We start from the raw sequence: 16,026 nt of genomic DNA, 5'->3' as shown, positions 1-16,026 counted from the left end.
GAGCCAATCATTGTGCCTCAGCTCACTGTGCCAAGAGAGTCAGCTTGGTGTAGTGGTTAGGAGCAAGCCATGTTTTATTCTCTGCTCCCCCACTTGCAGCCAGCTGGGTGACCTTGGCCTCGCTACAGCACTGATAAAGTTGTTCTGACCAGGCAGTAATATCAGGGGTCTCTCAGCCTCACCTACCTCACAGGGCGTCTGTTGTGGGGAGAGGAAAGGGAAGGCGATTGTAAGCTGCTTAGAAACACCTTCAGGTAGAGAAAAGCGACATATAAGAATCAACTTCACATATCTACTTCACATAATTGGTTTGAGGGAAAAATGCAGTCACCCCATCTGCCCATCCATGTATGTCATTCTGATTTCACTGAAAAAAGATGGGATACCAGTGTGATGAATCTGGAGTTTAAGAAATATATTAAAATATAAAGGTAAAGGTATCCCCTATGCAAGCACTGGGTCATGTCTGACCCTTGGGGTGATGCCCTCTAGCGTTTTCATGGCAGATTCAATACAGGGTGGTTTGCCATTCCCTTCCCCAGTCATTACTGTTTACCCCCCAGCAAGCTGGGTACTCATTTTACCGACCTCGGAAGGATGGAAGGCTGAGTCAACCTTGAGCCGGCTGCTGGGATTGAACTCCCAGCTTTCAGACAACATTTATGCTGCCTTACCGCTCTGCACCACAAGAGGCTCATATTTTATCTGTAATACCCCTAAAAATGTTAGAGAACAAGTGAAAAAAAGGTAGTACATAATGACAAATACTAAAATGGTATTCATCCTCATTTCTTCTTTGGATCATTGTAATCTTTTTGCTGGATTAAATTCTCTGTAAGATATCTTTAAAGGTTTTAAATCTAAAAAAAAAATTAAATGGCAATTCATAAAGAATATAGTATCACTCATTTTCAACAGCACAATTATAGAGGATAATATGAAGCTTCTATATAGCAATGTGCAGTCCCCATCTGTGGATACCTAAATCTGAAACTGGGGCCATGTTAATGCTAAACAGATTTTTTTGCAAACCTGTGGGACTCCCAAGGTTTTCAGAAAAACTGTAAACATTTAAAAAATAAAATGGGGGTTTAAATCTCCCCAATTTACCAGTTGATCTGGAGATCACCATGGCGGGAACCCAGTCAAGACCTGGCAGTCATGGCAGAGGATGCCTGAAACCACTTTGAGCCACCCAACCATTGCAGGTAGAGGATGCCAGGAGAGGCCTAGATGCTATGGCAGAGGATGCCCAGAGCTGCTCTGTACTCAGAGCAGCTTCTGGGTACTGCTACTGTTACCACTGGGCTCAATGTGGGTCGGGTGGCCTGGAATCATGCCAGGCTTGGTGGTAGGCAGGGAGATGGGATTCTCACCCTGTGAGTCTTGTGGAGCCCCCACTTGTACATCACATAATTTAAACATCTATTTATAATATGTTCATATCTGTCTGCCTTATTAATGTAACCAGCATGAAAGATTGCACAGTATGACTTGTTATACTTCCATAGCAGAATTTAATATAAAGTAATGGTAAGTAAAAACACATGAAAGACACTGCAAGCAATGTTAAGTTTTTGTAGTCTAGCATGCTGTGGCTAAACACAGTTTCCTTAACTTACCAAATTTAACATTCCTTTTTGTCCTGTATACTTGTAAAAGTTGGGAGAGAACAGAACACAGGGGAGAAGGTAGAAAGAGAATAGATGTCAGAAGGAAAAGAAAACCTTTGCTTCAATAACAGTTAGTACCTGCTTAGAGGTTACATTTCACAGGAAGAATCACAGTTAAAGTTTTATATGGCAATTATTCAAGGAAACAGAGAAAGATCGTAATTTGTTACACAGAATCCACTGAACAAAATTTAACTAAATTAGGATATAAAAAAACAACAAAAATTTCCAAGATACAAGCTTTCCAGGGTGTAAACTCATCCTGGGAAACTTTGTCAGTCTTTAAGGTGCCAATGGACTTGAATTTTGTTCTACTGCTGCAGTCTAATACAGCTGCCCCCCCATAGCATAATCTACTGAGTAACTCATATGGACTTTCTACTTCATATTTATTCCAATATACATACACTTCTGGATTTAAAGATTTGAATCACTGGAAGAATATCAGAAAACCATTCTACATGTGGAGGCTACAACAGAGGTCATGGAGAGCAGAATTGTATCAGTCAGGCATTTGTGAAACTGCTGCACAAACAATGTGGGAGGGTCCTTGTATCATTCTTAGCAAAAGCAACTTTTTCCTAATAATGTAAACAAGCACATTCCCTTGAAATACAGAAAAGTATTTTAGAAAAAATGAAATGCAGGCAAAACATGGCAGTTACACAAACAAAACATTTCAAAGGAATAGCTATATTTTGCTCAAGGGAAGCCAAACGAATAGGACAGTTGGAAGACTGAAAATTGCAACAGTCGATTGCCAAGTACAAGGAACAACATGAACATCAGGGGTCCTGCTTGAATGGATTTTTTAAAAATATGAACTACAAAAACTTCTCATGAACTTTGGAGTTCATTAGGCACTCAAAGCTTTGAAGGAAATTTTACCACTTCTGCAATCTATACAATTTAAAGTGCAGCCACATGCATGCATAGGTATTTCAGTTAACAATTCTTGTTCATGTAGATCAGTGGTTCTCAATTTTCCTAATGCCACGACCCTTTAATACAGTTCCTCCTGTTGTGGTGACCCCAACCATAAAATTATGCAAGTGTTCTTTCACAGAAATTAAACCAAAACTGACCAATGGCGTGAAGATCCATTGTTCATGATGGTATATAAATTGTTTTTCTCCCCAGGGTTTCTCAGTTCAGTTCTGCCTGTTGTTCTGCCACCACCTGGAGCACCTGGCGAGAGAATGTGCTGTGCTGGAGGCATTGCTGGAACAGCTGGCAGGCACCTGCAGGAGGAGCAGCAACAGTGACAGCACCCCCCCCCCCAGCCAAGCTGCATGCCCTGCCGCGACCCCTGTGAAAGCGTTGTTTGACCCTCAAAGGGGTCCAAATCGGCAGGTTGAGAACCACTGATGTAGACGGCATACCAGTGAAAATAACAAAAACGAGCTATGAAAACTGGATAACAGATTGCATCTTTAAAATAGGATCTCTATAGAATGGTTCAACCATGCACAAAACACACAAATTATCTACTTTTCATAAAATGCATTAATAATTTCACGATATAAAATCATTGGTTAGATATACACCTATTGATTTTATCTAAAAATTTGGTGTTAAAAATAAACCAGCAACACAAACACCTTTCCTACCTCTAATTCAGACAAGTATACTGGTTCTTATTCTTACCTTTTGGTATATGTGAGGTTACTTTAGTAGAATAATGTTTAAAAGTATGCTAAACAATACAGACCATGTGCAGTGTTAATAGTTACACTTTATTTTCACATAGGCATTATTTCAATAGAAAAAGGCTTTTTTGTCACTTGCTGTGTCATGTTTTAAACGGTTATTAGAAAGGGGCAGAATGACAGTCTCATCATTGTGCCACAGTCAGAAACTATGATAGATCAGTCCTATCCATAAGAAATGGAAGTTTTAGGCAGCAAAGAAATGGGCAGAAGTAAGACGTGAGGGAGGGAGGAAGCTGAGGGTGGTAGACAGGTCAAAGGCATTTCATCCCTGTACAGCAATTTGCTTTGGTATGATAGGGTTGTGCGATTCGGCTGCCGAAGCAGCTGCGCCGTGGGGGGGGGGGGAGACGATAAACACAGGCAGGCGTGTAGCTCTGTGCCTGCGTGTGTGCATCGCCCGGTGCACCGGCGCCTCCCCCCCTCCCCGCGGCACTGGCTGCTATGGGCAGGAAAAACTGCTTCGGTGGCTGAATCGTACAACCTTATTCCATACCGAAACAAATTGCTCAACCCTAATGTGGAAGAATATAATCAGTTTCTACATGGTTGGAACTAATGGACACAAAGCAGAACATCTCTTGCAATTTGTTTTGGCAGTTACAAATGATATGTTATTATCAGCACACATCACTCTGTCAGGTGGTACAGGCGCACAGGTCTCAGGTGCCAGCCAGGTTGTTCTACCAGTATAATCTACTGAGCCTCCGGGGAGGGCGGCATATAAACAAACAAACAAACAAACAAACAAATAAATGTGTTCCTTGCTTGTCTGCCTGTTCTAATCGAAATTCTTACCAGAATTTTCATATGCATCCAGGTGAAAATTTTCAGAGTTCCTTTCATCTGTTACATGGTCATATGTGATTTGGGGGATGGGTAGCATTCTGTCAAGGGAACTTAGTCCATTATCTTTTTCTGACTTATACTTCTTCTTTTTCACCTAATAGAAGCAATAATCCAAATAATGATCTTTAAAACAAAAACAAAATGCAAGCAGCTCCTCAAATACAAAAACATGCAACAGAACAGTAATCAAAGGGAAGAGAAAATAAAAGGGGGAAATGGGGAAAATACTTTTATTTAGAGAAGAAAATGCCTTTTCTTTGGAACATTAGGATAGATTTTCTGATTTTGCGTAAAGCATGGAGGACAGTTTATGAACTACTGTTTATTACCACTGACATTGTGTGGCCAAAAGTGCCATCAAGTCACAACTGACTGAGGGCAACGAGATCGGGTTTTCAAGGCAAGAGACTAACAGAGGTGATTTACTGTTGCCTGCCTCTGTGTAGCAAGAGTGGGCTTTCTTGGGGATCTCCCATCCAAGTAATAATCATGACTAGATTTGTTTTCATGGGAGTAAAACACTCATTCCATGATCATTAAGCAATTTAATATGGTCACAAGGAGTATTGCTCAATCACTTCCATGAACTTTGATATAGAGTCTAAAACATGCATACCACTTCAAGGTGGTATTTTTATTTTATTTTATGCTTTCTTTTATCTTAGATAAATGATTGATGCTTCACTCCATGCAAACAAAAAATACTTTGCAGGATAGCTTCAGTCCTCCAATGCTTGTTTGTAACTGAAGTAGACCTAAGGAGGGAGCCACATTGTTCTCCCATGAAATGTTCACCTGTCTAATGGTACTGATGGGACCAGAAGAGCAAAAAAAGAGCCATATCACTTGACAATGCTTGCTACAGTTTCCTGTCAGCTGGTCAGCTTAACCAGTCACTCAACAGAAGACCAGCAAACTTCATATACAAGACACAGTCAAATAATATCTTTTAATGCAAATATTATTTATATGATGATCTACTGAAGATTTGGAAAAATGCTATATTTCCCCTCCCCAAAGTTATTTTCCGTAGAGAAAGTAGTCTGGCCTAGCACTAAACCCTACTGTATTCAAAGTAATATATCCAAACAAAATGGAAATGTAGATCCTTACCGATACCATTCCTATTTTCTTTGGTTTGGGACTCGGGGACATCAAGTGATAATTTCTTGAAGGTTTTCTTATGTATATTTTCCATGTAGAAGAGTCTGGATTTTCTGATGCATAGCACCTCCAGGCAGTCTAAAATATTTGTTGAAAGTTCACAAATATTAATTATGAGGGTTTATGAAAATAATTGTACATTAGCAGAAAACAAGCCAATACTGTATACAGTTCAGACTACAGAGCAATATGCTTCTATATTTTGCTGTCACAAATTATACAGACTCTAGTACTGGTATTGAATTGTAAAGAATTCTACCATTAGATATAGGAGTCTTTGAAAATGTGTTGGTGGGATTTAATAGACCACAAATAGAAGGTATTAGTAGAAATGGATCTTTCCCTTCATTTCTCAGCAGGTTCTCTTAGTGCTCAACATGTAGAGCTGGAGTTAAGAGAATCCATGAGGCCAAACACACACACACACACACACATGGAATATGCAGGATGAACAGAATAATTACAGAGCTTCTTCAGCTAGTAGAAGTACCACTAACAGAAAGAACAGGAGGATGTATTTTCCCTGCTTCCTCTCCACACTGCAGCTGCATTCATTCACTCCCTTATTTATATCCTGTTCTTCTCCTCACTTTGATCTCCATTTTCCTGTATGAAATCAACATTCATTGCCATGAGCCTTCCCCATTATCCTCTCAGCTCACTGTAGGAAAAGGAGGGAAGGAGCAAGGAAGTCTGCAGCAGAGTGTCATTGTGCAAAGAAGCAGTTCAGAAAAATGATTAAAACTCCATTCTGAATTGTATGGGCATTAGTCTATCTATTACTATTTCCAAGCCCAAAAGCCTCAAGCCAATTGCTTGAAAAATTCACAAAAATGCGGCAGAATGGAACGTCAGCTATATAAACAAGATATGCACAATATTACATCAGTTAAGCTCCAAACTGATTAGGAATGCCTCCTTGCCTCAACTGTACAAGGAATTATTGACGTATTACAGGCACCCAACTAACCTCTGTGCATTTTGCATAGCATTTTCTGGCCCCATAACAAATATAAACAGAATACCATTTTTTTAAAGCTGGAGGATGGAGGGAGAGAAAACTGAAAGAGACTCAGATCAAACTGTGTTTAGGAAATGTAAATTCTAAGAACATTTAGAATTTGGTCATCACTGGCAGTCTTCAAGCAAAGGTTGGATACACACTTTTCTTGGATGCTTTAGGATGCTTAGGGCGTTGAGCAGGGGGTTGGACTAGATGGCCTGTATGGCCCCTTCCAACTCTATGATTCTATGATTCTATGATTCTAAGCACCTGAATGAGAGAAGCAGCTGCTGGAATTTGCCGGTTGAAGTGCTTCTGTCTTTGTTTCTGTTGTACCTTCAGTGCAAATCCAGAACCAAGAATCCCCTAGGGAATACAGTAATTTTAAAGTTAAAAAATTCACCAATCATGTTGCAAAAATAGAAGAAGAAGAAGAAGAAGAAGAAGAAGAAGAAGAAGAAGAAGAAGAAGAAGAAGAAGAAGAAGAAGAAGAAGAAGAAGAAGAAGAAGAGTTGGTTCTTATATGCCGCTTTTCCCTACCCGAAGGAGGCTCAAAGCGGTTTACAGTCACCTTCCCATTCCTCTGCCCACAACAGACACCCTGTGAGATGGGAGAGGCTGAGAGAGCCCTGATATCACTGCCTGGTCTGAACAGTTTTATCAGTGCCATGGCGAGCCCAAGGTCAACCAGCTGGTTGCATGTGGGGGAGCGCAAAATCGAACCTGGAGTGCCAGATTAGAAGTCCCCACTCCTAACCACTACATACTTTTTACAATCAGGTATCTGCTGAAATTGAACCTGGAGCATAAACAGATTTTGATAAATGGAAGAACTTTAGCATCATATATTACTGCCTAGCTGGTCCTATATTTCAGTTAATATTATATAGAAATTAAACACTTTCACATATTTGCCTTGTGCTCAGAGTTACTTTGTGTAATTGGTTGAGTAACGGCAAAGTGCACAGAGTGGATCTTTCTCCTTTCTGCTTAAGCTCTATTCACCACTCATCCCAAACAAAACCCAAAATATATTAGGGGACCCTCAGGAACAGAGTGGGATGCAATGCAGAGGAATGGAGCTATGATTACCTTCCCTCCGACAGAGGCAAGATTTCACCTGTTTGTCTATTTCCTTTCTTTGACAGAACCACCCTTGTAATGTGTTTTCTTCTTACTGAAAAACTCTTACTGAATACACTGATTTAATAGAAATTTCTGAGGTAGAACCAGCAAAATCACAGACTTAAGCTTTTCACAGGAACTTAAATCCTTATGCCGAGAGGCTTTTGTTTCAGCATTTCCCCCAAACACTTCAGTACACTTTCTTTCTTCGAGTTTCTTGAAGGCTGGCACTCTCTTTCCGGTACCCAAACCCATTCTTCTGAAATAGTACTACTCTTATTTGAGTTTTTAACTGACTTAAGGTCTCTAAAACCACTTTCTAACTACAGCAGATAAGGGATCTTTGCATTCTTCTGAGCTAACTCCCTGTTTGGATTGGGTATGGAATATTCTACTCACTAGAAGATCTATCCCCTTTCCTTGTCCTGACTGGGAGTTTCCATCTACTTTCCAAACATCCTTGCTTCACCCAGTTCTCTGTGTTAAACCACTATCAGAAATCAGAATTTTTCCAGCCAAGGCACACATCTGACTCTCAAATACTCAACTCAGTCAAAGCAGAAATCAGACTGAATCTCTCCTTAGCATGCAGTTCTCTCAAAGTTTTCTTTGCTCAGCTAATGCTAACCAATCAGATTGCTTGAAACAGCCCGTCATTCAAAGCTCTCTGGCTTTGTAAATAATTAACCCTTCACAGTTCTTTACCCATTTGTACAGCACTTCTAAGTTTCTTTAAAATGCAGTCCTGTCTTACTACTGTCCCCTCCCCCCAATCCCTCTGCACCTAAAGGTCCCCTGATTCTGTGGAACTTTTTTGTGGGATCATACAGGTCAGCAGAAGGAGAAATCTGTTCCATCTACTCACTGAGCAACAACAATAAAAACAGCAGGATTAAATTGTACAATTAAAGCCCCAAGTAGCCCTTTAAATATGGAAGAACATCATAAAACAAATACAGAAAATCAATTGGCAGCCATTTCTGTGCATTCAAAAGGCAAAGGATAAGCATGGCCATACTACTCAAGTGAGAATAATTCTAAGCACATACCGCAGGCAGGGCAAAAAATGAAATTGCAAATACAGAAAAGCAAGATGCAATGGTTTTTCCTATCCATGTCCTGGGCACAATGTCTCCATATCCAATAGTTGTAACAGTCACCTGAAATGAAGAACACAACATCAGAAAACTGATGTATAACTGGGTGGATATTTTGTAGTATCTTTTGAGATGATAGATTCAATTGGGAAGCCACATTTGTCTGAAGCAGTAGAACTAATTTAGATTCCAGTGGCATCTTTAATACCATCATGTGCATACACGTGAAAGCTTTAAGCGTTGTTGGTATTAAAGGTGCCACTGGACTCTAAACTCATTTTGAAATGATAGTGTGTGATGTAAAACATTCTTTCTTTGCCCATTTGCACACAGAGATAGATCAAGAGGGCTTCAAACAGATCTTTCCAGCTAGCTCTGTCTCATTTCACCTCTTTGCTCTTTCCTGAAATCAAGCAACCACTAGGCAACAGTGTAGGGTGCAACATAAGGGTCTGTTGTAAGATAAGAAAATACCAAATTTCCTCACATCTTACAACCATACAAATGTCCTTTAACTTATGAAACAATGGATCTAACAGCATGTTTTCTGGTGGCATAATTCTTCTTTAAAAACCTCCCCCCTCCCTTCAGTGAGAAAATCAAGGCACATCTTTCATAAGATCCTTTACAACAGTGGTCCGCGATGCGCGGCCCGGCCCTGATTCCCTCTCCCCGCCCTCCCGCAGTAAGAAGCTTCCTGGGCCGCAAGCTTGCAGCCTGGGAAGTTTTTTACTGTGGGGGGGGCGGGGAGAGGGAGCCGCGGCCCGGCGCCATGGCCTTTGCGGCCCGGCACCGGGCCGCTGCCCGCAGGTTGGGGACCACTGCTTTACAAGGTGAATTCCACTACCAGGTTAGGATGAGAGAATGAGAGTGACTGACCCAGGATTACCAGAGATCTTCATGGCTTAGTGGGGATTTGCATCCAGAGCCCATTCTGCACACATTGGATAATGCACTTTCAATGTGCTTTTGCCACTGGATTTTCCTGTGCAGAACTGGAAAATCTACTTCTAACATGCATTGAAAGTGCAATATCTAATGTGTGCAGAACAGGTCTCCAATCCAAATTTAAGCAAAAGTATATATTTTTATTTATTTAAAACATTTCTAAGCCACCTCTCCACCCTATTCAGGAACCTCAAGGCAGCAAACATTAAACAGAAAAAGTGTTCAAACATTAAAAGGTATTTGATATAAAAGAAAATTAAATATAAACACATGAAAGTATGAAAATAGGGAGGGAACAAATGTTAGCAACAGAATGCCAAACAAAACAATACTAGGGTTTTTTTAAAGAAAGAATCCATGCTGGTTCAGTTTTTTTCCTATTTGTTTGTTTGACTTGTACGTTGCCCCTCTCAAGAGGTCTCTTAATCCAAATCGAGAAACCTCTGTTAGTTTAAACCCAAATTAAAAAAAGCTTTTGATCTGAGTTTCTGAATCTGCCAAATAAACAGCTAACCGATGGAGAGATGCCTCTCTATGGATCAGCTGTTCATTGGGCTATGCAGGGGGCACCTCAAGCACAAGTGATATGGGGGAGAGACCTCTGTCCTCAGATCAGTTGTTTGTCAGCCTGGGGGGGGGGATTTAACAACCACCACCCTGCACAGCCCAACCTGAACTGGCAGAAATACCTCTCCTTGGATCAGTTGTTTGTCAGGGTGTGTGTGTGGGGGAGGACTGGTTGGAAACACAGGTCCCCAGCCAGACAGCTGACCAAAACTGGGATTCGGTTGATTTGGGTTAAGATGAATTGGTTTCAGGTTGATTTGACCTGAACCTGAAATACACCTGATTATGATTATTAATTTTTGCCTGGTCTTCACCCTCTATAGAGGGAGAAAGAAAAATCCCCCAGGGGAGAAAATACCAACAATTCAGCATTAAAAAATGTCAATGCCCTTTCTCAAGTTGCCCATGATTACTTCTGCTAATTTACTATTCAACAAGGTTGGTGCGGAAGTTCGAGAGGTCCCCCTTTCTATTCTATTCCATGTTATTTTACTTTATGTTTTTATTCCATCTTATTGCTTAGTGCTATTAACATCTGGTACTAATTTACACTTAACTATTCAGACCTCCTTTCTGCCATCCCCTTGAGTAGCTAGCATGGGGGGGGGGAAGTGGTTTTATATTTTTTGCCACGTTTGTCTTATTGTATTGTTATGATTGTAAGGGGGTTTTATGTCCTTTTATGGGGGGTTTTAAATGGTTTTATGGACTTTGTGACTCGCCACGAGCCGGCCTTGGGAGTGGTGGGAAATAAATTTAAATTTAACGATATAGACTAGATATCAGGAAAAAAATTTCACAGTCAGAGTAGTTCAGCAGTGGAATAGGCTGCCTAAGGAGGCGGTGAGCTCCCCCTCACTGGCAGTCTTCAAGCAAAGGCTGGATACACACTTTTCTTGGATGCTTTAGGATGGTTAGGGCTGATCCTGCATAGAGCAGGGGGTTGGACTAGGTGGCCTGTATGGCCCCTTCCCACTCTATGATTCTATGATTTAAATAAATATAAATTAGTTGTTTGGTTTGTTTTTTAAGTTAGGAGATCTATTTTTTAATTTATTTTGCAGTTAGTAGTATGAACTGGAAAGGTGATGGAGGAACCGGCTCTGTAATTATGACTGTTCCCACCGCACCAGTATGAGCCTGAGGTAAAAGCAGAGTTCCACCAATATGGGCACTGGTGAGGCTGCAATGATGTGGACTGGCAAGGCTGCATTGATGGGCACTGATCAGAATGCGTTGATGGGCAGTGCAGTCTATATGTCTCTGTGTGGGCAAAGTTATTGCTGATTCTGTGAAGGCTGATTCTGTGAAGGCAAAGGGGTGGCAGGTTACAGTAGATGAGCGATTGGGATGTGAGTGTCCTGCATAGTGCAGCCGGTTGGACTAGATGACCCATGAGGTCACTTCCAACTCTATTATTCTATGATTCTATGATTTTAAGAGGCATGAGTCCAGCTGTGAACCTGCTACTTTAGAACATGTGCAGCCCCATCCAGTGCAGGAGATCTCAGTTCCTTGGTTAGACCTTCCCACTACAAGTAGAAACTTTATTTGTTCAGGATTATGTTTTGGCTTGTGAACTTTTATCCATCCCAAACCTTCCTCCAGGCACCAGTTCACAGTTTCCACAGCTTTCCTAATTTCTTCTGGAAGTACAAGATAAAGCTGAGTGCCATCCATGTATTGGTGGCAAATCATACCAGATCTCTGGATGACCTCTCCCACCAGCTTCACATAGATGTTAAAAAACATGCTGGACAAGATGGATCCTTGTGGGACCCTAGAGCCAGAAGTCAATGAGTAGTTCTCCAGCACCACACTCTGAAAACTACCTTCAAAGTAGGCTCAACGTGCAAAGCAGGCCCTCCACCATCCAACCCCCAAAAGGGAATCTAGAAAGATCAATGCTATTGAATTCCATTGAGCGATCCAAAAGAATCAACAGGGCCATACTCCCTCATCCATCTCCTATACTGGCCAAGGCCATGCCAGCCCCATAACAGTCCTGTAACCAGATTGGAATCCAAGCAATGCATGTGATCCAAGAATCTTTGAAGTTGTTCTGAGTCCAGAGTAGGTTTCTTTAAGAGGTTACTTATCACTGCTCACTGCAAATCAAGGGTGACCCTCCCTTCAAGTGGGCACTTACTGTCTCCTAGACCTAGTCCACCAGCCCCTCCCCGCCACGAGGGGCAAAGGTCTTTCAAGCAGGCAATAAATCTCAAACTCCCCAAAACCTTGTCTATGTCCACAGTCTAAACAAGCTAAAAGTTATCAAAATAATTTGTATGTATGTATAAACATGTAAAAGGACCTGGCCTATTCTTGAAGTGCAGTGTATAGAATATTCTTACCATGTTTTATTTAGGCTTTAATTTACAAGAAAGAGGAGAGGAAATTGAATTACAACATGGTTCATGTTAACATGTTGTAAATTCAAAGCATTAATTTAGGCCTTCATGACTTGGAAAACTTTTTGGGACATGAATTTTCAGGACTTGTGGGCAGTCTGCCCAAATCCCACTCTTCTCTTTAGGGAAAACCAGTCTAATTCAAAATTAACACTGTATCACTGCTGGTTTTATTTACATCAAGAAGATATTTTCTAAGTCTAATGCATGTCACAGAGATCTGAAAAACGTCTTTGGGATTAGTTGTAGGATATTATAAAATATTGCAATAACGCAAAGATGGCAAGATAGAGAAGACAGAAGACAAGCCATTAATTGATCCTTTAAATAGTCACTGATTCACATCATAATTCAATAGGGCTGTAGACAACTAATGTGAAATGAAAAGGAAGCACCTGGGAATTGGACTTTTAAGGTAGCCAGGAGTCTTTCCTACTGCAGGCTGAAGCTTATCTGAGTTATTATAAGGCATGACTCATGTGATGACAGGCTCTCTCCAAGGCTTTATAGAAATAGAATCCAGCAGCAAAAGTGCAATAGAAAAGAAAGCAGATTCCAGAGTGGTAACATTTTCAGCAAATTCAGGATTTAGTTGATTTCCTGGGTAATATATTACCCATATATTAAGACAAATCTAACATTTTAACACACGGCAGTTCCTTATGGTACATGATGGGTCCAACTTTGTAACTTGTCTTAGGTCCAAATCAGACATTGCATCCTTCCGGATAACGGTATATGGAGGAAGGAAAAATCCTTCATCTGCCTGTACTACTGTCCCATGAAAACTGGGCCCAAGCACTTCTGGGATCTTCAATTCCCTGATGCTAAGCAAGGATGAGAATTGGGTTGGGGATCATGCCAGACATTACATCAAATTCAGACCTTATATGCAAGCATATCAGAAAGTTAATTTATCTTGCCTCCCACAGCTACACCTCCTTCAAGTTACTAAAGTTAAGAAAAATTTTGAAGTCAAATTTATGCTTCATGTATACACAGCTCTTCTCCTTAAAATTCAATATTTTGACAAAAATGGTAATAAAGGTGTTATAAAGTGAGCTAGGGTTGAAGAGTCATGGGCACTAATCATCCTGCAAATGGGCAAGATGTGTATTCTCTGTTGTGGCCTCCATCTTAAGGAATGGCCAGCCTGATGAGGTTGGGAAAGCTCCCATTCTTCTGGCTTTCCAAACACAACACAAAACTGAATTATTCAAGAGGGCATTTATACACAGGTTAGCAGGGCTGTACTGTAGGGAAATATTTAAGAAAGATATTTTGATAGTTACAAGAACAGTGGGCCACATTATTGTATATAGTATATATTATCTTATTATATAAATTCTGCATGATTGAATATGTCGTGTTAATATGTCATGTTTCAGCCCTGTTCAAGACTATTACTTGGTTTTAATGTTCACATTCTAATTCTATTACATTGGCCACTGCTTCCATCTCATTGCACTACATGACAGAGTCTCGGGAAGAAAGGTGGACTATTTTTTAAAATTATAAAATATGAAGCTGCTCTATACTGAGGGCATTTCTGCACATGAGTAAAAATACCATTTTGCCTACTAATGGCAAAGTGCTATATGTTATCTTGCTTTCCAGCCATTACTCACCTTTTCTGCTGTCTCACCTTATCTGCCACCATTTTGCGTTTCTTACGCTTCACATATGCTTCTGGAAATGGCAGAAGACAGCAATATGCCTTATATACAACTCTCTTCCACCTGTCAATCAATCCAGGCAATCCCCTTCCTCCATATTCTATAATGGGAATTTCAGCATTCGAACTTTCCCGGGACCTGGGGGGTGGGGGGTTTAAGGTAGAGCCTCCAAACTTTTAGGGTAGCTCCAGGATGCTGTTCCCTGACTCTTCTCCAAATTTCAGAATGATTGGTCCAAGAGATCCATATCTAGGAGCTCCTGAAGAGGATGCCCCCATCCTGCCATTATATCCTATGGAACAGACTCTCCATCAGATATAATGGAGAGATGGGGGCACCCTCTTTGGGAGCCCCTAGAAGTGGACCCATTGGACCAATCATTGTGGAATTTGAAGGGGTATCAGGGAAAAGCCTCCTGGAGCTATCTTAAAAGTTTGGAGGCTCTACTTCAAACCCCAACCCCCCCCCAGTCCCCAGGAAATGCAGGAATGCCAAAATTCCCATTATAGTCTATGGCACCATAGACTTTAATGGGCACTAAAGCCCAGGTGGCTGGATCAGGCCCTTAGTGATTTGAGTCCTTTGATTGGAGGGAGGGGGAAGAATTGTTCCTGATTGGGGGGGGAACTTTAAAGAGGCATGCTTTGTGTAACAACTTGGGAAATAATTATTTTTTGCTTTGCCTGCACTCTTGTATGCCAGGCAGTTTGCTTTTTAAAAGAATCCCATCCCTGGGAGAAGGGAAAGGGAGGTGTTTCTTTCAACAAGTCCTAGGAAAAGGTGCAAAAGACTCCCTTTTAAAGGGTTCTCTCTCTTTGTTTCAGTAAACTAATGGCAGATTTTCCATAGTTATTTATTTGAACTGGGCCATCAATTACTTTGCTTTCAATTGGTTTAAGTAAGTTATCATAATACTAAATTAGCTGTATGATAGTCTTGGCTACTTGCTGTCAGCAATTGAAAATATCAGCCTTTCCAACTTTTTTTACCATTGGGAAACCCCTGAAACATTCTTCAGGCTTCAAGAAACCTCAGAATTGGTGCAATTGCACAGAAGATAGTTAGGAAGCATAGCTCTATACACACCATGCCCACCCAGAGCCCCTCTGAAACTTTGGCTGAGAAAGCTTGGATTATATATTTGCTGATTACTTGACTAGATAGACACCTTTATTGAACCCAAGATATTCAATTCAATCTCAAGTGAATACAAAAAAAATCCAAATTGCTGTTTTTCCCTATTTATCTTTGGCCTCTGTTAACCATTTTAAGAGCCTCTTGTGGCGCAGAGTGGTAAGGCAGCCGTCTGAAAGCTTTGCCCATAAGGCTGGGAGTTCAACCCCAGCAGCCGGCTCAAGGTTGACTCAGCCTTCCATCCTTCCGAGGTCGGTAAAATGAGTACCCAGCTTGCTGGGGGGTAAACGGTAATGACTGGGGAAGGCACTGGCAAACCACCCCGTATTGAGTCTGCCAAGAAAACGCTAGAGGGCGTCACCCCAAGGGTCAGACATGACTCTGTGCTTGCACAGGGGATACCTTTACCTTTACCTTTAACCATTTTCATCATATTAATTTACTCTCATACTTTGCCTGTAAGTATAAACTGATTACTTCCATACTATGACATTGTATCTGAGTAGGTGTCCTTGCACACTTGAACAAAACTTTGTTGCTCTTAAAGATGCCACTGGACTCTAAATTTGTTAATCTGATAGTCAAGCTTAACATAAACTGGACTACATAAGAATATTTACTGAACAAAATAGAGGGGGAGGTTATATAGAATAAGTTATTTGCTCTTGAA

The 16,026-nt window shown here is 40.9% G+C and overlaps 1 protein-coding gene across 5 annotated transcripts in view; it reads right to left on the bottom strand.

The window, feature by feature from the left end:
• KCNQ1 (potassium voltage-gated channel subfamily Q member 1) overlaps window positions 1-16,026 on the bottom strand; it is a 481,025-nt gene that overhangs the window by 349,932 nt on the left and 115,067 nt on the right. For 3 of the 5 annotated variants that reach the window (XR_013228284.1, XM_077321532.1, XM_077321529.1), the window contains exons 7-11: window positions 8,573-8,683; window positions 6,669-6,764; window positions 5,345-5,473; window positions 4,181-4,325; window positions 1,623-1,652 (exon numbers count right to left, since the gene is read on the bottom strand). Coding sequence is in view for 4 of the 5 variants with exons in the window: in XM_077321532.1 (XP_077177647.1) it covers window positions 1,623-1,652; window positions 4,181-4,325; window positions 5,345-5,473; window positions 6,669-6,764; window positions 8,573-8,683 (511 nt within the window). In the remaining variant the exon portion in view is untranslated. The remainder of the gene's footprint in view (window positions 1-1,622; window positions 1,653-4,180; window positions 4,326-5,344; window positions 5,474-6,668; window positions 6,765-8,572; window positions 8,684-16,026) is intronic. The other 2 variants (XM_077321530.1, XM_077321531.1) reach the window with 1 other exon arrangement.

This window comes from Paroedura picta, chromosome 2 (assembly GCF_049243985.1).
Source record: "Paroedura picta isolate Pp20150507F chromosome 2, Ppicta_v3.0, whole genome shotgun sequence".
Lineage (NCBI taxonomy): Eukaryota > Metazoa > Chordata > Lepidosauria > Squamata > Gekkonidae > Paroedura > Paroedura picta.
This window is presented reverse-complemented; position numbering and strand designations above follow the sequence as displayed.